Consider the following 27,063-nt stretch of genomic DNA (forward strand, 5'->3'; position numbering starts at 1 on the left):
GGGACTTCCTCTATGGGATACCAATACGATTCTGCAGCCCTGAGAATTGGAGCGGGAATGCGTTAGTCGTGTCCTTGGTAGCCGCCTGCTAAAAATGCGCAGCACAACAAATCCCCAAATCCCCGCTAGCAAATTTATTTTAATTCACTTTTGGACCTGCCTGTCGCTCAGCCCTGTTCCGTTTCGCCTCGTATTCCCCTCTGTTTTTTCGGTACTTGTATACTTTTTCTTTTTTGGTTTTGGCATTGCCAATTTCCTGAGCCCCAAACTGCCACGGCCTTTTGCTGCCCACATCTTGGCCTGACACTGGGCGACATTGAAATGAGCACTTTAGGCAAATAAGCCGAGGGCCAGGGGGAGTTGCTCCGGAATCGGGGATTTGGGGATTGGGGAATCGAGGAGTACCCTGCCCACCCAGCGAACTAAACACCAAAAACAGAAGTCGTCACTGATATCAAATGTATTTTTATGCTCTTTTGATTTTTATGACCACAGCGGCGCAGAGGATCTGCGGGCACTTGATAAGTGAGCTGGGGAATTGTGCTGGCCCCATGGCGAGGGCGATTACCCTGACCCACTGGGCAGCGGGAATAGTTTTACTCCGGGGCTACTTAAAATTAAACAAATTACTGCGCCTCCGACGGCATTGTGTAGCTTATCCGAATGCCTGTCGTCGATTTGTCCCCCTTGTCAGCGATGTTTTTGGGGATATTCCAGTGGCATTTTCTCGTCGGCAGGCGCGTGCTGGAATTAAATGTGCCGTGAAATAAATCCAGCGACGACAAACCCAGAGAGACTGGGCCAAAAGCGCTGCCAAATGTCCTTCACAGCGACTGAATGTCCCTCTGACTGTCTGAATGCCAGGCTGTGTGTGTGTGTCATTAATAGAAACAAAAAGTGAATTGAATCCGAAACCAAACAGCCCAGAGTCGGGGAATTGCTAACAAGCCGAGGCTCCCGGGGGCGGAAAACAAAGATGGAAAACAAAGGAGATGTTCGTACAAGGAGCATAACAATTATGGCCGGCCCGGAACAAAACCGTTCTTTAATGGGGATTAAATCCAAGGAAATTATTCAGCAGATGCTCCAGGATGTGCTGGCAACACAAAACATTTTAACAACGAATAATAATCATGCAATGAGGCAGTTATTATCCCGCGAGGCCATTGTATCGAACAACATCGCTCTCAGTTCGAGTTTAAATATTTACAGAAGGGAAACTAATTCAATTTTCAATTACTATCAATTACGGAATATTTTGTGTTTCGTATGAGATATTAAAGTCTGCTTTCCCTGCTGTAGAAATATCTCATATTAACTCAATGGACACATTACAACAACGTCTGCGATAAGTTGTCTGGCCAACCACCGAGCCAGGGATCCGGCGAACCCTCAAGAATACCTTCCCATCACATCCACTTAACCCATGAGTCCTGGCCAACCGCACGGCGAGCAGCTGGAATCCTTGGCAACAAATGCCGAGGAATTCGGGCAGCCGCAAGGACAACAACATTTATACGGGGCCAAGTGTGTGAGTGTGCGTGTGTATCTGTGTGCGCTTCCTGTGGGCTCCCTCTGCCTTATTTATCTCAACACAAAGATGACATTTGTGTTGAAACAGGCAAATTAGTATTTATTGCCTTTTGCTGCTGCTGACATATTATTTTATTTGTTTAATTAATTTACCAAAAAATGACCACAAAGCAAAACCATCATCCCCCATGTGTGTGTAGGTGTGGGAGTGTGTTTGTGTGGCTCTTCTTCTTCTTTCCTCAGCGCTCTTATGTCATATGGCATATGGCATTCGTAATAAATAAGCAACAGATAACCGAAAAGAACAATTAAAAGAGAGCCAAAACTTCGGGGCTCGTAAATTCTGGGCCGTAGTTTGAGTTGATTTAATGGCTTTCCCCTGCCCTCCCCTTTTCTCACACTTCATCACAGTCGCACACCCCACTCTCCAGGCCACCCCCCACACACACACTGAAGCAGAGTGTGTCCACATAATTAAATCAACTAAATATTTAAGGGGACATTTGTTTGCGCCCCTCGTCCATCGTCCTTTATCCATCGACTCGGATTTTTATTACATTCCAGCGACATTAAGTGGACTTGGGTGGCGGCATTCCAGCAGTTCCTCCCCCATAAATTAACCATCGCCGGCACAAAATTATATTAAGTAAATCATGTGGAGCCAAGGCTTCTGGGGTTTCCTGTTTTGCTCAAGAACTGGGTTTTGTTTCGGGCGAGTTTTGGGTTCCCTCGATCTGAATCACTCGTTAATAATTAAGTGTGTTTGTGGCAATATTAAAGAGAGGTTGTTATCAAAAAATAATTATATCAATCTGGTTGGTAATTATATCAAATGGTTGGTGGTAAGCCTTTGTATCCCACCAAGTGAGTTATGAAGCACTTAAGCAAATACCTCTAAAAGTTTTAAATATCATAGCATACTTTTCGGGGATCTGCGGTAACTTTACTTCACTCCAAGTAATCCTTTTTCAGGGACCTCGACCGCCATAACTAATCGCATCTAAGTGAAAACGAGCGCTTTATATATGGGGGCGTGACTTCTGCCGGATTCCAGGGCGTGGCAGCCATGTCAATTCTCCGGAGCCACTTGCAACTTTGTCACTTTATGGGTCACAAGCGTTTGACTGCATTCGCTGGTGGGTTTCGGTGGCTTGTTGCCTTCTGTTATTGTTATGGCCAGTGTTGCTTGCTGCTCGCGCTGTCCATAATAAAGCAAACATATGACAAGCAAGCAACGAGGGAATTCTTGGGCGAATCGCCAGTGTTTTGCCCGGCAGGCAAGAGCCGGACGAGCAGCCAATAAAGTCGAGGGAAGCCGAACAAAGTCATGAAAAATGTTGCCAAAAAAAATAAACAACAGTCGGGCAAAGGGCCGGGATCTCGGTGGGAATGCCACAACGAGGCGGGAATGTATCTCGGTGTTATTATTATTTTTACTGCAAGGCATTCGCATAAAGGACATAATCATATTTTTCATCAAAGTCAGCAGCAGCGATAAAAACTACAGACACACTCGCTCATACACACAGCTCGCTCATCCTTTTCCACCCGGAGCATATCTATTCTGCAGTTGCTGTCAACATTTTTCATATCATAAACACTTTTAGTGTTGATATTACCAACAATAACTTTTCCCCCCGCACACACACGCTCGCTCCAAGGATATTTGGCATGGGCGACACGCCCACCCGTCGTGTGGCTGCGAAGGTTCATCCTTTCCCGCCTCGAATTTGGGTTTCCGTGCCCCTGACGCGACTCTTGGCCCAGATATCGCAGCCCGAGTGGTGGCCCTGCATGGAAGTAAGCCAAGTTGCGGCTGAGTTCACGCCTGGGACTGGACGACTCTTTAAGAAATTGACAAGGACTTGTAGATCAACCTCCGGTGCATCTTTAGATGTTCAGCAAAAGACTATAGAAATCCTTTTATTTTAAACATTCTTTGAAAAAGATTGGAAGGAGGAAAATATAGAGTAAATGGATTTATAGTAAACTAAATATTAACTGAAAATAAGGATGCTTTTTGTTTTTATATAGCTTCAGTACCATTTGAGGCTACCTTAGTGCAAACTAAAAGCCTTAAGCCAATTTAAAAGATTTAATTAAGGGTCTCTTACAAAAATAGTAATAGGTACCGAAGTGCAGTTGAGATACAAAGACATAACACTTAAGCACAGTAATAACTAAGTGAAATACCCTTAAAGCAAAGACAACGAATTGGCCTTGTAGCTGTTAAATTTCTTTATTTCTGCTCGTGTACCTTTTTTATTTTTATCCTTGGCTTCACGTGCTGTGATGCGGTAACTTTATTTTTTCCGCAGTCAAAGTGAGATACTCTTTTGTGAATTGAGTCCAGAGCAAACTCAATAAGCATTTCAAAATAAACATTGTTATATATTTCACTGACCTTTTTATAACACCAAAAAAATTATAAAGTTCGGCATTAGAGTTGATCGATTTTAAGCTCTCCTATTAATACATATTTTTAATAAGCAGTCTAAAATATATTTTTTTTTTTTTGGGACTGTGATAGTAATGAAATGGCAGACAGTTTTTCAATTTTCTTATCAGTCAATATTAGTTTTGTAAACACAAAACTTTTACTCTGTGGTATTTGAAAAAGCTGTGATAAGTTATAAAGTTTTTTACATTATTAGGAAATAGTGAATACGTTTTTTATTTATTTTATTTTTTTTATGTTAGTTTTAATATAGGTTATTTTAAATAGGGCATATAAGTCGGTCCTGTTCACAGAAATTTCCACATCCCCGCGAATTCTTTTTTATTTAGTGTTTGTTCTCGTACTTTTCATTGTGCTTTTTTCTGGTTTTAGAGAGATAATTACGAAAAATGTTTTGCGTGCCGCGTTCATTGCGCGATGGGCCGGGCATAATTATGACTTCTTTCGGGCGGTTGGGGGTTTATTTCCCACAGGACGCGAGGGGGCAATAAAGGGTTAGTGTGCGGCGCACTCCGCTCTTTACAGTTCAACACAATTTTTTTGCTTCCGCTTGCTTCGTTCCGCCGCTTGCTTTTTATGTGTGGCGCGTGTGTTTTGGGTTGAATTTGTAGCTCCATTTCGAGGAGCAGTCCACGTAGATAAGACATTAAAAAGTGGCAGCTACCGCAGAAGGAGCAACTTAGCAAACGGCACAGATAAGTAGGGAAAATGAGAAGGGCCCGGGCACCGAGGGCAGGGGACAATTGTCAACCTTTTGTAAGCCGGCTGTGCGGCGGAAATCAAGGTTTATGCAAATTTTCAATTTGCTAAGCAAATAGCTCTGCCTGAATCGATTTGTGCTGAATGGACAAACACATGTTGCTGCCCCGACCCGCCCTGGCCAAACTGCAGTTCCACTCCGGAGTTATCCCCCCTGAAACTATCCTTTGCAGGCTTCAGTTCGGGCTCCATCGCCCCTTCTATGCAGCAGTCCAGTCCCCTGCCGATGCGGATCGCCGTCCCTACCTTTGATGGCTTGCCAAACAGTTGGAATATGATTTTTGCAATTTTCGCATGAACTCAACCAAAAAATTAAACTTGACTACACTGCACAAATTGTAAAGTTTTTAATACGTTCGGGGGCGAACGTTTCCCCCTGGCGAGGAGGCAGTTGCTCCTGTCATGCTTGTCAATCTGTGCGCCAGTCAATGGGAGGAAAAAATGTGTGGCTCCTCCACTCCTGCCACTCCGATTCGTTCATATTTGCAGCGCTCCTGTGTTTCTGTGTGCGTTAAACTTTTTCAGCCTGCAAAATATTTGAAAATTATTTTAATTAAGGCATTTTAATTAACACATACACGAGCCCACACACAAGTTTCCCTCCCCCTCTGCTATTGCGTTGGTATATTTGTTTTCCCTTCACTCTTTTTTTGCATAAATTGTTAGGGGGAGTCGACTTGGCAACATCTCACCATGCCGCATGTTGACACAGAATTTAAATTTATTTTTCTTGTTGTTTGCGTGATTATTTTCACAGCCCATTTAAGTAAATCGAGGTATATGCGTTATTCGGCAGTGTTTGTTGTAGGGATGTTAAAGGAGGTTTGGAATCGCTTTTACAGAATTTTTTATTCGTCTCAGACTGCTTAGGATTAAAAAAAGAATATTTCAGATAATATTGATTAATGTATATTCCTTTTAATAAATACGAGGGATACCAAAGAGTGTAACAGTAAGTCCACTTAACCCTTAGCCAAGTTTTTGCTATCAAAATATTAACAGATTAACAGAAAAAATGGCTATGGTAATTATGAAAATAGTTGAATGTAAATAATAATATCACACAGTAAAAACTAGAGGTGGTTTTAGTAAAAATCAATGCGAACACCTGTTTCACACCACAGTATTCCAGCTCGAGATGATTTTTTAAGAACTCCCTTTTTTCGCTGTTATATAACCTACTGCTCGGCAGCCATTAGTTCAACTCGGCTAGGTCGGCGAGACCGAGGCCTCTCGGGGCGACTGTAATTTATCGACGTGTTTCTATGTAACTGGTTTTGCGCCCTATACATATACGTATATGTATATACTTTTGGCCAAACACGAGCGCTTAGCCATAAATTGTTGCGTTGAGCGACGCACGGAAAAGCGGGAAAGAACGGTATAAAAAATATAGAAGCAGCTTCGGAAAAGCCGAAAAACTCAAAACAGAAAAGCATGTGGAAGGAGGCCGTTGCGCTTAATTTCATTTCATGCAGCGCTGCGCTTCCAACGACATCGAGGCGACTCCGCTGGGGTCAAGTTGAAAGTGTAGGCCGAGATTTATGACCCTGCCAGGGGGAGGCCGCCCACGGGCCGCCTTCTCGGCGATTGGGCTGACAAATTTGCAAAATTTGTGCGGTCAAGTCGCGGGTTAATTGAGTTCAAATATGCAATTACATATGCATTTGTTTACGGCGATTATTGCGGCCTGTCGGATGGTGCAATAAATCAAATAATACAGCCCTGATGTTTTAATTAAAATGGCCAGCTGATGAAAAAATGAGCTGGCATACTTTTCCGCGCCCCTGCTCATTAATTTAGCTAACAAAAAGTGCGGTTGGTTTTTAATTAAAAGCCACTAAAAAGCACCGGCATTACAATTCGAGTTATAATAAAAGCCAAATGCTTCAATTATGGCTGTTTGACCTTCGCCCGAGGGATCGCGAAATATGTTTCTATCCGCCACCTTTTTGCACGACGACGTGCGAAGTCATTTGAATGCTAAAAACAAAAACCAATATTAACTTTGAAACTTCCCTCTCGCTCGCGCTGCTAATTGCGTTGACAATGCCGGCACAAAGAGGTCAGAGGGCAAAAATAAGGAGAGCGAACAAAGAAGGCGGCCGGGGCGTGGCTCGCCCTCTGCTAATGAACATCGATTTGGCCTCAGCTGCTCGGAAAACGCTTTTCCCGTAATCGAAATCGGAATTTAAATTGACTCATTAAAACGGAGCAAAAAGCGGGTCGCGCGACAATTAAACAAACGCCCCTCGCCATTCGCTATTCGCCACTCTCCACTCGCCCCATCCGCCGAGTCCCTGCCACACAATCCGGCAAAACCCCCGTCCAGAACTTCGATTCCCTTCTTAGCGCCCCCGCAATCCCCGACACGGGGTCATTAGTTAATTTGGCAAAGCGGCTTCCCTGTGGTAATACTCTGCCGGTGGCTTGGCCTGCAAGTGTTATAACGCTATAACGTCGGGAAGTTCGATAATTGACAAAGAAAGCATCCGGCGGGGAGAGTTGGGATTACCAGTACTTCCCCCGGTCCGAGGGGAATTAATGATACCGAGCGGTATGGAAGTCACTTTTTTTACAATTGTATTTTTTTGTTTAAAACGGATGGGATAATGGCTTTGAAAATATAAATATTTGTACAGGCTGGTAGCCTTAATCTGAATTCTGTTATATTGATAAGTTCCTGAGCCACTTGTAAGGCTTTTCTAGGGATAAGGATACTTAGGGAGATTTCAATATGTTCCAAAAATAAGTCACATAAACTATATTTTAGTGTCCGTTTAGTTTCCTATAAATACCTTAAAACCCAATACAATGTTGAATGCATTTACTTCTTATTATACTATAATAGTAAACATCATTTTTCTTGACTAAGCATACATAAAACTAATTTTTAGAGGATCTCCTGGTGGTTTTTTACAACTCCTGCAGTCCAAATCGTCTTACTATTCCCACTGTCTCACAGCAAACTCTCCAACACAATCATCCCATACTATCCTTAACGGGTCCAAGCTTCTCGGACCACTGACGTCAGTCCGTCACTCCTGCCATGTATTGTGATGCCTATCAAAATTTGGCCACTGTCAAGGACGAGCTTGGTGCCCGTCCAGTAATTTATGATTACCGCCCCCTGAAGGACCCCTCCGCCACTTTTCGTTGCCTTGGTGCGGTGCGTGCCCAGCCGCAATCTGCGGGAGCTATTAGATTTTATTGAGCCGCTGATTTACACAATGCGCTTCAATTCAATTCTCTGGTCGCCTTCGTGGCCCCTGGTGCGGGAAATTAAGCCGGGAAACTCTGGGGCGCGGTGCTAATCGCTAATGGAGGGAAAACTGTAAACGGGAATTTAATTTTCACACATAGTCGGTGTGGTAAAATCGATATGTATCGGTCGAGAACAACAAAAGCATAAATCACGCTCATATTTTCTTTCAATTTTTCCCTTGCTTTTTCTATTAAAGGTTTTTTGTTCTCTCCCCTAGAGGCAATCCATTTATTTACATTTTCTGACCTCGGGGCAATGGTTTTTCCTTGCTTGGCTTTTTCCTTTCTTTTTCCTCAATATTATTGTTGTGTCTGGGTAATTTCTGACACGTGTGAAGAGATATTTATTAGACGATGACATGAAAGCAAATACCAAACAAACAGCCAGGGCATTTTAGGAGTGTTCAAAAGGCACTTGACCGGAAATTCTATAGGTACTTGTAGTACTCACCAGGGATCTGCCTCAAAAAGGTTAATTATTCAAAGTTTATTAATTGCATTATATCATTATAGAGGAATTTCCGGATTTTTTCAACATTAAAAAGGGATAATAATTAATATATTATGACTTACCTTGAGTTCTACACCATATAAGTATATTATTAATTAACTGTCCGCCACTCAATAATGATACCATTATGTTTTCCCCGCCATATAATTAAATGACTGGCTTAAGTTCTTTGTCACAGTTCGAGTTGTGAATAAAGGTTTAGCCGAAGGAATTCAATATAAAATTCCTGCACCCTATTCAGCCTGTCGATTCAACTTAGATCCAAGGTTCCCTTCGGTGAATGGGCCTCCACCACCCACGTACAACTTTGATTTACTAATGAGCCAAGTCCAGCGGAGGGGAAAACAAGGGACGGCAGCATATGAAATTTTAAGTAGTTTTTTCGCCTGGCACTTGCGGTTTGTCTTGCGGGTGTTGGGAATTGTGGTTGCCATGTGGACCGCAGGAACTGGCTGCGCATCCCAGTTTGAGTGGCGATTTAAATTGGCCAACTGGGGCTGCAAAGGATTGCGGACATGTGTCCGCAAAAAAGTGCAAATTAAAATGGAAACCAAGCGAAGTGGTCTCAACTTCCAAATTGGATTCCGAACCAAAATAAGTTTGCGCCGCAAAGGGTTCGCCCAATAATTAATTAACTCTCGTGGCTTTTTTGTAGTTGATCTATATTTACTTTTCGCCCTTTGTTTACATTCCAAATACGCAATTAGTTTTTTTCGCACTATCCTCCGACTTAGCTAAACATATTTATTGATATTTATGCTTAATTCTGTTAGCCTAGCACAGTTTAAACTCTTTCATTTTCTATGATCTATTTTAGCTTAGGTCTAGCGCTTTCCACTCCAAACATTCAACTTCAGTGTTTACTTTAGCTCTAAGCAGGACCATTGGCCGATCAAGACGGCATCTCAAACATAAACCTTGATAAATTTACAATCATCCATTTATTTTATATACAACAACGAAGGGTTTCCGGGTCTGATTAGGGTTCTCTTTATACAATTTACCTATATGTTATGCCACGAATATATCTTATATACAAGTACTCCTATGATACTTACTTCTCGTTCTCGAAATATTTTAGCTACAACATATTTAGCTACTAAATGGTTTGAGTCTTTTTGAAGTTTCCTTAAATTAGAGTGAGTGGTTTAACTGTGTTGTAGAGTGTTTTCGTTTCACTTTTTCCCTTTCCATTCTTTATTCGAAACGAAGACTATTTTTAAGAATCATTTATATGTAAGTTTCCATATCTTTGTCGGGTTTTGCAATTCTTTGAAAATGCTACGCATCGGGGAAAGGTTTCTTGAAGTCAGTTTTGAAATAAACAATGAATGATATTGATATATTTTCTTCCTTTTCGGTTGATATAACAAGGGATATGCTATTAAACCAGCAGATATGACGGGTTTCCTTTAGTTTTTATCGCTTTCTCGGACATTACCTTCCACTTAATATCTAGATTATGTATGCACAGCACCTTAACGAGAAGAAGACAGACCTGGTGCAGTTTTCAAATTCATAAAATCTTTAATTAAATTTTAGAAAGAAATACCGTAAATTATTTAAAAGATTTAAAGTTTATTCTCAAGTTAAAAGCATATTTTTCACCGTTTAAATAGAGTGAAAAAGTAAATAATCCAGCTGATAAAATAAATTCATTTCAATATTTAAATGAATGAGAAAACTGCCACAGACCTGTCCGACATAGATTTATACTCCTACACAATAAACACATATATCCGCCACTTGGGAATCCGGACTTAGACACAGCTCTCGGGCACTCGCTGCGTCATCAGGCAGTCCTTTATGGCATTTATGTTGATGTTGTCGTCCAGATCCTGCGAGGAGTTGCACGAGGTGGTGGCCGTCGTGGTGGACCCCACCGCGCCCAACACGCTGCCGGCGCTGCCCATCAGGAGACTCGAGCCGGAGTGGTGGGCGGCGGACTGCTGGTGGTGCGGGTGGTGGTGGTGCTGCTGCTGCTGGTGGTGGTGCCGGTTCAGGGTGGCGGTGTGGCTGGCCCCGCCTGCCGAACCACCGCCCCCCGGTGGGTGGTGCAGCCGTCCGCTGGCGTACGCATTCATGATGTAACCCCCACCGCTTCCCAGTCCCGGTGGCAAGGTGCCCACTCCGCTGCTGTGCACCGGCTGCAGGTGGGCCGCCAAGGTGGCCGTCGAGGAGAGGGAGGTGGGCGACCCGATGACCGTGCCGCCCATTCCGACCATCCCCACGCCCATGCCCATGCCCATTCCCATGCCCAACGGCTTGCCGAGGCCGCCCAGGATGCTGCTGCTGGGCGAGATTACGGTGCTGCTGCACCCGCCACCCACCGCTGCCACCGCCGCCAGGAGCTGCGCCCGCTGCGCGTTGATCTGATTGTAGGTGACAGTTGCATTCACCGCATCGCCGGACAGCATCGTCGTCGTCACCTGGAAGGCAGAGCAGATGGAGACAACGGTACACTCAGAATCATGGTTTAATTCTATGATAAACATATATAAAAAATGTAGTTTAATAAATGTTATGTTATGTAAATTATCAAACAATATTTTAGAACCATTTCAGTTTTCGTTATAAGATTAATTATATTATTTATATAGTTATTTTTTTTTAAATATTCCCTTAATATTTTTTGTGAGTGTAAACCATTCTTGCATCGGAAGTCATTCGCCTGAAAGCAATTTTTCTCTACTACTCTAGAGTTTTCCAGGCGAACAAAATCAAATTCATAAGTTTGCAGCTACCTGAACAATTTTATGCTCCTACAAAAATGTAACTTCTCTTTTAAAACATCCTTTTACCAATTTAAAAATTTGGTACGCCATAACTTAATTGATATAACGAGATACAAAATGTGTTATGAGAGGGGGAAATAAATAGGCATTTTTCTTTATCACGGTTTTTCAATAAAGGCGTATCGATTTTAATATTTCGCCGTTAAATTAAAAACACAATCTTGTTCTGCCGATTCTCCGCTGTTTGCCATGCAGTGATGTTTGGAACTGCCCCTCCCGGCCGCGCCTCCGCAATCCAATTAGCTCAGATGATTATACCGAAATGCTCGAATTTTGGCTGGAACATCTAAAATGCTGCCGACCAATACTTTGTTATTTGCCCGTTTTTATTTTGCCGGCTGGCAAAGCGAAATGGAATTCTAATTGAAATCTCAATGCAATTTCCAGGTGATGGCAATGGGTTGCGTATTCGGGGACTGGGGAGTGATGGGGCGCTGCGAGCCGGCATGTTCGGCTGTTATGGCTGGCAATATTTAAAATTATTTAATTAACGAATTGAGTTATGCTGCGATTGCCCGCTGGCCGGCCTCGCCGCCCAGCCAACCGCATTTTAAGCCTGCCCGGAATGGTAATTTAAATGTAATTGAAATCTGCGCAGCAAATCCCATTTACAGGCCGAAACAGAACGGCAACAGAAATTCCCTTTCAGCCCCAAACGCCATGTCCGATTTGGGCTCGGAATCGGAATCGGAATCGGATACTTTGTTATCTGGGGGCTCCGAGTGCAGTGCGGGTGGAAAAAACCGCAGCGCTGCCTGATTCCCAACTACTTCTGTTTTTTCAGCATTGCAAATTGGTTGGGAGCCGTCGGGGGGCTGGGAGTCCGCTTTCGGGGCTAATGTTTTTGGCCAGATTAGTGATATGCATACATATATTCGTGGACTGGCAGTCAATTGGTCATGGCCGATGCATATGGCCGCTTCCCGGCTCTAATCTCGTTCGCACAGCTTATGGTAATGGCTTTCGGGGATCTCGGCCGTTGTCAGCGCATAAAGCAGATATATACACATACCCAATATACATGCATATATCTCTGAATATTCAAATGGGCCGTGCGGGGGAGGGCCATAAATAAATTCTAATTGCGAACTTAATGAAATGAAAACAAATGTGTTTTGGCCGACACTCTAATCTCGAATGAATGGCCGGCAAAAAAGCGTATGCAAAAAATATGCAAAAATGTAAAATAAAGTCGGCGTGGTAATAAAATTTATTATATGGAAGGCAATGCCTTGTTTGGGATTTAATTTTTGTGGGAATAATTTACTAAATGATTCAAGAGCTGCCGGGGATCAAGAGAAATCTATTTACTGAATTAAATGAACTTTGGGCATGCCGAATGAAATGCATTTAGATAGATTGGAATCCGGCTTTCCTTGCACCGACCAACCAGCTGCATTGCACACTTCGGCACACCTGTTGCCACTTTAAGAGCCGCCCCATCCATCAGATGGCTGCGAAAAAAGGAAATCTAAAAAATACTTCTCCACGGATTTGGCCATCCAACACGGAAGTTTCGTGCTCAGTACAGATGCAGAGGAAAAATTGATTGATTACGGCCCTCTGAACATGATATATTGTGTTTTAAAAATCTCGCAATTACCTCAGGCCCCACACACAGGCTGCCTGAGGATGAATCCTCCGATTTAGCCAATGGATTTTTATTTATAACCTGAGTGGCAGGGCAAAGAGTGGGAATTTCGAAGGAGCCGTGACAGTTTAAAAGCTTTTTTTAATACGTTCGGGGTGTTGGGGGCGTTTGGGATGGCTTCCGAGGGACTGAGAGGGTGGAGGGCCAACTGCCGGTTGCCAGGGACTCTGATTCTGTTTAGCAATTTGACAATTTGAGTAGTTGATTGCTTTCAGTGCACCGACCAGATTGCCAAGACAAAGGGACAACGGACCACGAAGGCTGGGCCATTGTAGCCCAGTTAATACGAACCGCAACTGACAACTGACAGACGTTAAACGCTCCGACCGGGCTGGCTCGGATTGGATTCATGGACTTTCCGGCAGTCCTGGCCATCCGGACCACCTTTCTCCTCCGAGCGAGACACTCACAGACGGACTGACGGGCGGACTGTTTGCAACAAACCTTGCCAAATCAAATTGCATTACGGAAGTGAGGCAAAGCACTAACGGCAAACGACTTTGTCCAACATTCATTTGCTCTCGCCTTTCCCACAGGAACGGAGGCCCGAGGCGACACGTTTTAATTATTTCACAATCCATCAAAAGTGATGAGAGCCCGGTGCGATTTTCAGTCAATGGATAGTCTTGTCGAAGGTCGAGTGGGATTTCTTTAATCTAAACTTACTTGATGAATAGTACGTTCGTCGTACAATTTCTGGGGATTAAAAATGATTGAGTACCATTTTAACCAATAAAAAAAGATAACCGTGAATAATATTCCTGTTCTATTAAACATTTAAGTTGTTTATTGATAAGTTATACCCATAAGAGCCTACTGAAATTGGAGAAGCTACTGCTATTAGGATTTATATATTTTGGGATAACTTATGATTATTAAGATTGGAAATACCTTAAAATTTAGAGAATTGTAGTTCGAGGCCTTCTTTTGATGTTTTTTAAACGCGGGAAAAACATTGAGTCAATAAATTTTAAATAGGATCTATGACAATTTGACCAACCCTCATATAATGCTTAGCTATGATCTGTAAAAATTTGTGTGTCAAAATCATGTGTAATATAATTTTAAATACAACCCCTTATATTAAGTTTCTCAAAGTAAAAGTGATCTATTACTATTATTTTATTTTATCACAATCCAACACATTAAAGTTTTTAAAAACATTTTATGGGTCATACGGTAAGGCATTTTGTCTCCCTCCAAACACAGTTCAATCCCCGCACTGGGTCTGCCCTGCTCATTTGAGTACTTACATTGCCGTTGGGTGACCACTTGGACACGCCGCCTCCCGCCGCCGCTGCGGCTGATGCAAACTGATGGCCATCTGCGGCAGAGGCTGACTGCGCCGCCCCCGCTGCTCCCGCCAAACCCGATCCTGGTCCGCCCGCCGCTGCGGTGGCCACCGAGGACACCACCGCCGTGGAGGTGCTGCTCCCCGTGGCGGTGCCGGCGGTGGTGCTGCCCACATTGGAGGCGTTGCTGCCGCTGCTGCCCGCGCTGCTGCCGCCGACTGCTTGATTGAAATTTATTGATGAGCAGCCGCGTTTCGGGGTCGTGGCGTGTGTTAGATTGGCGGGTGGCGTCGTTAAAAATATTTACGATTAAAAGAAAATTGCATTGGTTGATTGGATTGGATTGGTTTCGGGTTGGTTTCGGTTCGGCATCCGTCGTATTGTTGTTGTGTTGATGAGATTGATTACGATTGCGGGTCGGGTCGCCAAGAACAATGGGTGTGCAGATAGCGGATTGCCATTGCGATTGCGATTGCGGAACACATGAAAGTAAATGTCGGAAAAGTGGCCATAAAATTTGATTAAAGTTTAATGCTCGAAGTGCACACTATAAAAAGCAGCTATATTCCCGGTTACTTCGGCGGACACTTGACTCGCGCGGTGACATTAAAAAGCGAAACCGAAATTGAGCTATTCGCCCCAGCTGGCCCTGCACTGGGGAAAATGTAGTGAAAGCTTCAGGGGAAAATATATTGCTAGAAAATAAAAAATCTATTAAGACTTAATGACTTACTAAAATCTAAAAATAGTGTTAAAACATGTATAATGGGATCTAAAAATAAAATAATGCAAAAGGTTCCAAAACATTTCCCCTTGTATCTTATAGAACCTTCTTTACACACCCTCCACAAGTCAAGTGCGCCCAGAGTGTCAGGAACTGTTTATAATCTTACCATATTGCGATGGTATTACGTCGGGATCACGTTCGTCCTCAACCAAATCCTCTGATGATTTCGTTTTTATGTCCGTGTGCTGCCAGCGCGGCTTCTCCAGGTTCCCGCCCTGCGAGGGAAGCGTCCAACGAGGAAGTAATACGTACATTAATTGCTCGAAAATCGTCAGGGAATGTGGGCGGCGGGAATGGTGGGTGGGTTTCGGAGTGGGACTCAATGCCGACTCACCTTGAAGACATCGCTGGGCTGGGCGGTCACTCCGGCGGCGGTGGCCTTGCTGCCGTGATGACGATTCCTCCGCAAATTGTGCACAAATGTCACCACGAATATTCGTATCGCGATGGCCACACCAATAATTATGATGGTCAGGACACTGCCGACAATCACCGGCGACAATGTGAGCGTTACATCGTCGTCTGTTTGGTGTTATTCGCGTAATTACAGGTTGACAATCGGCGTTCATAAATCATCATCGGGTTTTAGATAGATTGCCATCAGGCCGTCGCCCATCGCAGTGGTGCCGCATATATCCACACATCAAATTGATTGCCGATGGAAGTGGCAGTTAAGGCATTCGGTTCCATCCGTGGGCGGAGCGTTAAATTTGTCGACATTTGACGGTTTTATTTTTAGCCAAGGAAATTCACATGAAAATGAGACGAGAAGAGCAGAGAGCGCACGTATGCCATGAGTTGTGTGTGGTTTGCATTGAAGGCGTTAGAAGGAGCGATTTATGATTAATTGGTTAGGAAGACAGTGGGCACATCACCACACAAATCAGTGTTTTCATGAGGTATGTTTCCGCTCTTGGGGTTAGTAGGTAGTATTCTAGACTAAAATCGAACATTCTAAAAAAGGAACATATATTCCTGAAGAAGAGAATATCAATCGTATATTCCAGAGGCTTGGTAGTATATATCGCAAGCTGTCCCACTGTTCCAGTTCATGTACGATCCGCCCAAGTCAAAAAGTAATTTTACACATATTTTACGCCATCGCAGGATGACAGCAGGCAGCCTTGGTATGGGGATGCGGATGGGGATGTGCCCTCCAGGCTGGCATGTTGATTGGAGTAAGTACTGCAGATGACTGGCGGAGGAGCCCACCTGTCAAGTGTCACAGGCAGTGGGGCCACGTGGACGCGGGCTTTCGGGGTCGGGCCTGGATTTTGGGATGGAGGCCTATGGCCTGCATGCGATTAATGCAGGCAGGAAAGTCAGTGACTAGGCCAAAGAAGCCGATATAATTCTCCGCATACAGCGTCCGTCAGACGAAAGCTGCCCCCTGCTCACTTGTCAGAAGCACAGGCCCCACCCACGTCCAATCCCGGCATCCAAGGCATCATCCATCCATCAATCAAGGCAAAGGCAAATGTGCTGCTCGTTTTTGGCGGCGCCATCTGGCGGCTGGTAGTGCCACTCACCTGTCTTGTAAGCTGTTGAGCCAATTATGAAATCGGGCAGCAGATAAGCGGCGCTGCGGCCCTTCTGGTTGTACGAGTAGATGCGCAGCCGCAGCGAATTGTTCTCCTGGACCATCATCGAGGTCAGCGTGTCCAGGTTCTCCAGCGAGAAGAGGGCCTCCTCGGCGTTGCTCAAATTGAATCTGTGGGATCAGGACAAAAGGGTTATTGGCAGCAGGAGTGGGAGGGCGGCTCGAGATGATTGCGAATTAAATCAAACGAAATGGCCGGGAAATCAACGGCATTAAGCCCTTAATCAAATGTGCGTGATGGGGGGGCAAAGCCAATGCCGCAAATGCTTTCTGGCAGCCCTTTTCCTTTGGCATTTTTACGGTTTTTCGCTGGCATGTTTTCCTAACCCCACCCCAGCCCACATAGCGAACCCCCTCATAAGATATTCGCTCTTTCCAATCATGACCTCAATTTGAATTTGATGCCCTTGCCAACGAATGCGGCTTTGAGTTGTCTGCCCCGGCAATCCTTTGCTCGCAAACTTCTGAAATATTAGGGTTCTGTGTCTATATATATTTTTGCCAAACATTCGAACATTGATGACGATGTTTGCTGCGTTTTCTTTTCCCGCTTCAGTTTCCCTCCGTTTTCTTTGTCCCGTTTTGACGATGTCTTTGTTTTTAATAACAAAATGTTTATTTGGTTTGCAGAGCAAGCCCGGAAAATATTTGGCATGAATTTATGCGAGGGAAAAACGATCCGAGGACAACCCTCGCATAATGTTATGTGCGCATATGAATTTGATTTCCCCATTTACCATAAACATGTATACGCATTTAATATCCACTATGAATGCAATGGCTTGAGGACCCATTTAAAGACAAACACACAGTGCCCAAGAGCGAGCAGTTTCACGCCTAATTACACACCTACATGGAGTGCTTTGTACATATCTTATTAGGTGAGAGCACTTGAAATACATTTGCCGGAGCCCGGGTCCCCGCCTCTCGACCGAACTATTGTGGAATAAAATCATGCTGGCACATCTGTCTTCGTGGGGTGTCAGGACCAGACATCTTCCTGCGACTGCGGGGTGCGAAGGTGTTCGGCCAAACATGACCATGCATACATAATTATAGGCCCTCCAGCCCGGCCAGGGATTTAAATCGATTATTGTCGGGAATAAGTGGTTGCTCTCGGCGCCGATTATCGAATAAGGTAGTACATAAATTTCACTCTTATGCTGCCTTCTTCTGGACAAGTTATAATAATAATAATAATTTATTCAGCAAACTTAACAAAGTTAGCTAAAGACTAATATTTAGTATTTCTAGAGCCCTAGCAACTTTTCATAGCAAAAGTAAAGCTTCCAAATTAATATCAAATGTTTTCAAATCCAAGAATAAATATAATTAGATAATAGGATAAACAGAAAACCAAAAAAACAGGAAAGAAAACAGATTATTAAGAACTAAAATAAATATACCTTTAAAGCCAGGAGTGAGAAGTACAACCTTACAGCTAATTTAATAAATCAGAAAGCAACGACTTAAAATATAATGCGATTAGAAATCAGTTTAAAATTCCCAACTCAGCAACCCAAACATGTAATTTCCCATGTTCTATTTGATTAAAGCTAGAGCTATTTCCATGGCCCGCCGGAGGGTTAAAGTTTGGGCACAGGCATGAATGCGAAATGTGCTTTCCCGAAACGATATGGAGCCATTTGTTTGACATATGTTCCATATCTGGGCTCCGGGTCAACTTGGACCGGACATAAGCGGCTTAAAAGCAGGCCCCCGAGCGGAAGTGCGGGGCCCAGGCTCGGCCCCTGGCAGCTGTAGTTATAGTTGATTAATATGCTTACCTGGTGATGCCGGTGCGTGTTGAAAACATTTCCAGCACAAATATTTGCGGCAGGCCGCCGTCATAGCCGGGAACGCACTGTATGTCAACACTCAGCTCAGTGCGGTTGAAGACGGTGCAGTTGCTGACGGCATTCGGCAGGGCTGGATTCGAAATCGGAACCAGAATGGGATTTGCAGTCCGCACACATTCGCATCCAGGAATCAGATTTATGTTGGTCCCCGTTACGCAGGAAATTAACAGGCAGCAGCATCGGAAAAAGTCAAAGAGTGGGCATGAGCAGTGGATCTTTTTGGCGAGTGCCATCCCAGTCCCCGAGACCCCGAAATGCACAATGGTCCAAAACTCCGGTTTGCCTGGTTTTCGGTTTTTGGGCACGACCCTCTGTCCTCTGTCTGTTCGCTTTTCCGGTGGCTCTGCCCTCCGGTTCGGAGTGGCAAGTTCAGAGCACTCTGAGGGCCAGTGTTTGCATGCGGCATTAACATGTTAAGGTCAAATTGCACGTAATGAAGCAGCAGCAAACAGAACCGATGGGATAGGAAGAGCCCGGAGCAGCCTGTCGGCGTCTGCACATACGGGGATTTTACTGACATAAGAAAGCCCCGAACGGTGCAGTTTGCTTTTCTACTGCGAAGAAATGTGATGCAATCCCTTGGGATTATCAACAAAAAAAATAATTTGTAATTTGCCCTGTAAACAATTGACCTCAGTGAAAAGGTAAAAATACGTTTTATTAAATCTCTATTAATATTTAGGACTCTCTGGCTTTATGGCACTTCCTAACCTTCTGCTAACTTTCTAAAATTATTTTAAAAGACCATGCCAACCTGAGGAAGATAGTATCTACAGCTTAACAATATTTTATGAATTTGCATATCAAATCAAATTAAGGGAGCCTTGCCTTTTCATAATGACTTTGATTAGCTTGGCAAGGCCACTACAATAAGATATTATAATTTTTATTTTCAATTAGTTTAAATACTTAAGTGTGACTCGAAGAAAACATATTAAGACTAAAAACTGCTAATATTATTTATTTTTTATTATTGTATCTAATTGTATAAAGATGGTATTTAAAAATTCCTACCATCAAGACTAGGCGAAAGCTCTTTAAAAATGTATAGATTTTCGGTTTTCTTAGAAAACTAGTACCCTAAATATTGAGATACCCGCGTACCCGCCGATTGTGGACCATTGACAATTGGTCTGTTCTTCCCCCTGACCGTGGATACTCACCGGCCAGGACCACCTGGAAGAGGCAGGGGTGCTGCTGGGTGCCCACCTCGTTGGAGGCCCAGCACGACAGTGTGCCATAATCCTGCAAATACATATTTATTTATTATTTAAAATGCGGCTCTTGCTTAATTGCCCGGAGCTGACTTCGGTCTCCGCTGTGGACACTCTATATATATTTCGAGGGGGTGGAGCCGGCGTGTTTACCTGATCTGTGACCGGTGTGTACTTTAAAATGCTGCGGCTGCCGTTCACGCTGAAGCGCTCGCTGCCCACGTCCAGAGTTTCGCCCGAGTTGTTGAATTTCCAGCGAAAAGTCCTGCAAAATGTTTGTGCACATGTGTGAGTAAGTTGCGTTGACATTTTGACAGAAGTGTGTGTGTGCAGGAGGCAGGTCGCAGGACGAGTGACATCGGCGAAAAGGACAGGTAAAATGGGTATCGGGAAACGGGGAGCGGAGCACAGGAACCGGCGAGTGAAACATGTTTGCGAAGTTTTCCATTTTTAAAATAGCTTGTTAAAATATTAAAGGTTAAGCGCAGGAAGGCGCGAGCCCAGTCCGCGGACGGAAACTCACACATTTGAAAGCCTTTTAAAAGGTTAATTATCTCTGGCATATTCGGTCGGACGCTTTCGCATCTTGGCAGCGCAAAAATAAACGTAAATCAATAAAAACAGAAATCCATTTAAAATCGACGGCGGGAAGGAAGGTAAGTGAAATCAATAAAAGGCCGAAAATATGCCCGCCGACGAACAGAAAAACTGGATGTCAACAACAATGCCAATATCTTTGATTTATTTCTGGTAATTAATCTTTCGAATTTTTTTACTGAACCATTCGTTAAGGCAAAATCCCGAAGAGTTCGAGTGTTTTTAAATATATGGGAAATACAACTTTTAAAGGGCAGAGGGAGATGCGTTCTTTGTTCTGGCAAAATTTTACCGGCTTGAACTCGTCGGTTTTGGTTGACTCTCAGTAAGCATCTTACCTCTCTTGCTTAATGACTACAAAAAGGATTCATTCGTCTGAAACATATACATTTTAATACATTTTGAAATCAAATAACAATAATCTAAACTTGTTGTGCTGAACTTTTATGTGGAAATTTTTTCTCGACGTAACTTGAGTTCTCCGTGTAATTTCTGCAACAGTTTTGATTAAATTTTAATACATTAACATTCTGTGGTAATACATTTTTTTCTTCCTTGCTTGTCAGGCGTTTAAATGCTGATAAATTAACTTGTCGCCCCGAAGTCCTTCCCCTTGGGGGCCCAGCACCTAAAAGCTCGCAGCAGCTTTTTAACGCTCACGCTACAGCTTCAGCCAGTTTTCCTCCGATATTTTCCAGCTTTTCCAGCAGCAGCCACAACAATTACACGGCGCCGCAGCTGCCTTGGCCGCGGCCTCGCATATTTTCCGCCGGCTAATGATTAATTATTTTAGCATAAAGCGTCAGCACAAGACGCAGCGCAACACAACGGAGCGTTGGAAAAAAATTGAAATTAAATACAAGACAAGACATGGACGGGGGCAGTTCGAGACGGAATGTGAGGGGGTCGGCCCGAGGCCCTCAGACATCTCGGACTGAGCCAGAGTGGCAGCTGGCCGGGCCTCGGTGGTGTGGGCTCATTAAAAAAACATTAAAGTGCGCCACATTCCCGCTGTCCGACGACCAAATCCCAGCTTCAGCGAATGCGATTGCGATGGGTATGGGCATGGGCATGGGCATGGCAGAGCCGGTTGCACATTTAAAATGAATTAAAATCAACAATTTAAAGTCCGGGAAAAGAAATTACAGAAAGAACGACAAACAAAAAACAAACCGGATAAAAGAGAAAATCCCAAGAAGTGAATGCCGAACAAAAAACAAAAAATTGTTAAATTTTCTCACATTTCCTACAAAATAAACAGCATTTTCCGCTACGCACACACGCGCACTCCGGCACACACAATCACAATCATTTGTCAATTTTACAAACTTCCCTTCAACAGGAAACCGGAAGCAATCGCCTACAACACAGCAAAAACCTTCGGAGGGCTGAGTGGGGTGGGAAATGAGGGGAGGGGCCCAGGATACGGTGGATAAGCTTTTCCGATTTTTTTTGTTTGAACTTACCGCGGCGGCGGATCGGCTTGAATCTCGCACACAACCTCCACAGTCTCGTCCTTGGAGGCTCCAATTAATATCACGCGGTCGGAGTGCTTGCAAATGGGCGTGTCTGTAATGAGAAGATTAAGAAAGTCAGTAGGGGAAAAATGCCTCGAGATTATGTTATTTAAAAGGACTTTTCCAGACGAAACCTTATGGTATCGACTACTGCTAATTCGATATATAAGTACATTATATTTGGAGAGCTCTTTATTTTAAGATGAGAAAGAAAATAAAAAATGATTCGGGTAATTTCATTGAAGGACATTGGAAAAAGAAATGTCTGAAGATAATTTTATGAAAAGGTAATTTTTTTAAACAAAAAGAAATGAAAGTTAATATTTTAAAAAGTATTTACCATCAAAGGACAACTCATAAAACAATGAAGATCAACTATAGAATTTAATGTAATGCCTCCCTTAATATTCACCTTTAAAACTCATTTTATTTTAAAGGTAAACATTGGGGTTCCAATCGCTTATCCCTGTGACAAAAGCCTATAAGCATCATTCAAATAAGCTCGTAAAATACTCCTAGCCTATAAATTTTATATAAATCCAATTCGTGCGATTCGAATCCCCTGGAGCCTTGTCTTTGCCAAAAACCACACTCTTTTACTTTATGTCGAGCATTTCCGCTCTCCGACACCTGTTGAATGACAGGTCGGATACCCTATCAGCGGTAGGACATTAAAATGTCCTGAAAATCGTTTGGGAAATGAGCCGAAGTGTTTGGTTTCAGTGGGCGTGACAGGTGAAAAACGCACAAAAGTGATTTAGACAGCGGGGTCCCAAGAACGGAAGAGCGACGCCTTCGCATCGGCCTGTCAGGAAAAGCGCTCGAGAGGTGGGAAAATTCCAGGCGGAAAAGCCGGCTGAGTGGAGAGCCCCTTTTCTCGTTTACGGGAAATTAATTAATGTGGCAACATGATTTAGTACTTCCCAGGTAAATAGGCGTTCCATAAATGTTAAAGGATTATTAGCTGACGGCACACGTGGCGTATGCGTAATTTGCTGTCGTCGCAGGACTGACTTTGCCTTCCTCTTCCGCTCCCCGTTTTCCCATTTTGCCACTTTCTCACACATCCGCTCGCACATTTTTGAAGGCAGCTTGAATTTCTGATGAATTGTTTATCTTCAAAAATGTACACAAAAACCAAGGGGCGTAATTAATTAGCCGGAAAATTACGCCCAATTCGGGTATCCTGCTAATTTTGTTGTTCCCAACTTCGGTGTTATTCATTTAAAGGGCGGCGTTGGGTGAAAAGTATGTGGAGTGATTACTTAGTCGCTTTGCTAATTAAGCTGTACTCGAGCGGCAAGAGGAAAGTTAGCATACTGAGAACTGACCGAAATTATGTGGCAAACTCAATGAAAGCCTTTGTGGGATATTCCCTTGACTCAACAAGTAGTGCCTTCTGCGAACTTTCTTTCTCGACATAAAAGCCAATAGCTATTTAGCCAAATTAAGCCGCATTAAGATTTCTATTTTATCTATGACTTCCCAAAGTCCCTTTTAATTATTTGAACCGAATATGATGTAACTCGTGTAATGATTAATTATAACCGTATGCCTGTAAGGTCTCGGCTGAGACTCGTCAGCCAAGTTATGCATTCAACTGACTTGGGAACTGCGCTCATGTGGCTCAATCAGCACGGAATTTAATCCTAAATTTATAAGGCACTGTGGAAAATTTTACTAAATAATAGGAAATATTTTCGCAGGGTTTTTTTTCAGTTTTTATTACTTAAAATTAATAATTTTAGCCAATAAAATTTTAGAGAAAATTAAAAGTAAGATCCTTCTACATGAATGTTACATAGAGACCGAACAATATGATACAAATGAAAACAAATAAAGCTAAATTTTTCAAGGAAAACACAGTAAAAATTAATACAATTTCTAGATTAGATATGGGGCTTAATTAAGGTAAATATAAATATTCCAAAAAATTTAAACAAACTTTTAATATATTCTATTGAGCCTAGAGAAATTGAGAACAATATCTTATTTATTTTATACATACATGCCCCCACTTTAGAAAGAATTTAATCTGCCAGAACCCAAGATTTATGAATTATATTTTGCAGTGCCGAAAGTGCAGAGGAGACAGTGGCAGTTGGAAAATCCAGCCCTGGGATGGCGGCACACTCCATTTAATTTATGGCCCGCAGCAATGCGCCTGTCAAAACATGAGTGTCTGTGCGCAGTACTTGAGTTGGAGCTGCAATTTGTATGGCTCAGAAGCGGAGAAAAAGCATTGGTATAGCCACACAGCCAGATAGCTACATGTGTATCGCTCAGCAGCGGAATCCAGCCAGACTAAGCCAGTACCAGGAGCAGTACCAGTACCCCCGGCTCATTACGACCATCCTCATCACCATCATCATCCAACTACTGCTCCTCATCAGAGCGGCGTCTCTGTCAAATTGCCTTAATTCGGGGATGGATGTTCGAGAAGGGATGGGGTTGCGGGATTCGGCTTCATAAGTTGCGCGGCAGCAACTTTTCGCGGGCTGTTAAATTGAAGCATAATTCCGCCTGCAGTTGCAGCTGCCATGAAATATGGCCAAAGCCAACGCATGTGGCAAGCATATGAAATTCGCCACAGCGCTCCAGACAAGCGAAGAAGCCAAGCAAAAATGTTGTATTTATGCAAAAAGCGGAATGAGAAATATATATTTTTATTTTTTACCCAGCCTTGACGTGCAACTGCGCCAAGACTGCCGCTCTGAGTTGTAAAATGAAAACGGACGGAGTACACAGTACAAAAACAGGAAAAAAAGCGGGAAAAATGGAGGAAAAATATATAAATAAAAGCAGCCCCGGAGAAGAAAAAGGCAAATTGCAATACATCAAATGAGTCGTGGAAGTTGGGAGAAAAGGGGGCTTAGTCGGGGTATGACAACTGCGACGGCTGCAGCCTGACTTTATGATAAGAAACCAGAGAACAGACGAGCTCCACTCCGAGTGGCACGGAACGAAGGGGCATGAATGCGATGCAGCACTCCCAGATAGATGATGCATTCAAACAAAGTGCCGCTTGCCGCTTGGCAAATTTATGCTTAAAATCGCTGATGCATCACAGTCTCTGTTTAAAGGATTCGCCGGGAGGGGGAAGGATCCGCAAGGACTACTACTCACATTTCACCCGCAGTGGCAGCTGATTGCTGACCGTCTCGCCCTCGTCGTTGATGGCACTGCACGCATAGTTCCCGGCATAGTGCTTCGTAATCTTCTGGAGCACCAGGCTCTGGTTCGAACGGATGACCCGGGCGGACGTATTGTGCTCCAGATGGATGCCCTGGAAATTATGATAGGGCATGTGTAATATTGTACCAAAAAGTAGTTACAAGCGGGCATGATTTCTGGTTAAAGTGTCAACAGTTTTCTGGCATTGTGGCTTGAGAATAAGTATGAATAAGACGAACTTTAGAAATATACCTAGCCGAACCGTAACCAACGGTTAAGCTTTAAATCAATCTGATAAATATACTACCTACAAACTAGGGATTTTTTTTATAAATAACCGGCGGCTATCTCTAAATTAAGTACCAGTTATTCTTAAGCTTCAACAATACATTCTCGCATGTGTATATCGAATTCCCCATTAGCGTAATTGCACACCCTTCAACTGAATTTGAAAGGGCTGTTGAAACAATTACCAAGTGGCCAATCTACGATGCACTAAACAGAATTTCCCTGTTAGCTACTACACAGGGTCTATTGTTTTGAATTTCGAAATCTGTAAATCTATACGTATAACTGAACTAATGCAGCTGCCCAACTATAATCCGTTCTAAAACCACTCGGGTTCGAATTTCAATTTGCCAAAATCCGCTAAGCGCATCCGAAAGGCAAAAATTCCCCCACACACTCGTGCCAACATGGTATCCCAGTGGAGGGGAAGTGGGCTGAGGATGTGGAGGCGGGATGTGGGCACGGGATGTGGATTGTGGGATGGGAACTTGGCCTGAGTGATTGCCAAGCGACTGCGGATTGCAGTTGAGCGACGGCGAAATCAATGCCGCAAATCCCAAAACTATTTTACCCAAAATGGCACCGCCCAGACCCCACTCCTTGGCAAAGAGGCCACGAGAATCGAAATGAGCAAATGCAGATCCATGCATCAGGACATCGTCGGCGGCGGCGCCTAACGGAGGAGCAGCCACCTCAACGCATACGCAACCTGCCATGTTATTGACACTTAACCAGGACCCATTGCCAGGAGCCGGGGGGCCAGGGAGCCAGCCAAGCAGATGCCTTTCGGGGACGGGATGGCATGGTATGCCATTCGGTGGTTTGGGCCGGATCTGCCGCATCTGCCCGCCTGGCCCACTCCTGGACGAACTGGAAATCGAGCTGCGACCTACATTATGCAACCACAACAGTTTCCGCCATTGAGGATTCGATTGTACGTGACACTCGAAGTAAACATCGTCGCCTTCCTTGATATCATCCGGTGTCAAAGTAGAGCCCAGGCGTAACGTCACCAGGGGAGGATCTGCAAAGAGGAGCGGAAGACCAAGTTAATTAGGCATTCAATGGGGTGAGCAGAAAGCAAGGGGTAATAAAAAGGTAATATATACCTAGCCCTGAAAGAAAAAAACATATTTCTAAAAAAAATAGTGTACGCTATTATTAACCTTATTTTTCTATTGCTTAAATATGTAATTAATAAGTTTTTGTAATTGGTTTGCTTAAGATTGAATTATTTTTCAAGGCCTACTTCAATTTTTTTCCCCATTTGTAGTTTCCCAGAAAACACCTCTTATTGATGTTTTCTTTTGTTCATTGGTTACTAATAATCATAGCCATTTATTTAGCACTTAAAAAACTAAATGGATTGTATTTCTTAACCAAGTCCGAAATCCTTTGGGTACCCATCCCCCAAACATGCTGTATTTCTCCGCTTTGCAACCGACTTGTCATCGCCACCAAATCCCGCGCACTGTCGTGATCAAGCTTATTTAATAGTTTTTGCAAATATGAGCGATTTAGAGCAATAAGTGGGACAAAGTGAAGCATCAGCCGGGAGTTATGAGGACAAGGCAACGACATCCCGCCCATCGACCGCTGTTTGCCAACATGTGTTGCCGCTTAAGTCGTTTGAATTTGCTTAACGAGCCACAAACTTTGCGACAAACAGAGGACCGAAAGCGCCAAGGACCCCAGGACTAGGAGCAGGAAAGGAGCAGGACCAGGACCAGCACCAGGACCAGAAATAGGAGCCGTATCGGGACA

General features: G+C 43.6%; 1 protein-coding gene across 1 annotated transcript in view; it reads right to left on the bottom strand.

The window, feature by feature from the left end:
* Positions 1-9,170: 9,170 nt before the first annotated feature.
* The window catches only part of LOC108029147 (neural cell adhesion molecule 1), a 70,589-nt gene continuing 52,696 nt past the window's right edge, over positions 9,171-27,063 (bottom strand). Inside the window, exons 10-20 of the mRNA XM_017101276.3 lie at positions 26,193-26,323; positions 24,964-25,123; positions 21,787-21,889; positions 19,877-19,988; positions 19,673-19,754; positions 18,438-18,579; positions 16,580-16,761; positions 15,385-15,572; positions 15,157-15,265; positions 14,225-14,481; positions 9,171-10,954 (exon numbers count right to left, since the gene is read on the bottom strand). Coding sequence (XP_016956765.1) covers positions 10,286-10,954; positions 14,225-14,481; positions 15,157-15,265; positions 15,385-15,572; positions 16,580-16,761; positions 18,438-18,579; positions 19,673-19,754; positions 19,877-19,988; positions 21,787-21,889; positions 24,964-25,123; positions 26,193-26,323 — 2,135 coding nt within the window. The 3' untranslated portion in view covers positions 9,171-10,285. The remainder of the gene's footprint in view (positions 10,955-14,224; positions 14,482-15,156; positions 15,266-15,384; positions 15,573-16,579; positions 16,762-18,437; positions 18,580-19,672; positions 19,755-19,876; positions 19,989-21,786; positions 21,890-24,963; positions 25,124-26,192; positions 26,324-27,063) is intronic.

The sequence above is a fragment of the Drosophila biarmipes genome, chromosome 2L, assembly GCF_025231255.1.
Source record: "Drosophila biarmipes strain raj3 chromosome 2L, RU_DBia_V1.1, whole genome shotgun sequence".
NCBI classification, from domain to species: domain Eukaryota; kingdom Metazoa; phylum Arthropoda; class Insecta; order Diptera; family Drosophilidae; genus Drosophila; species Drosophila biarmipes.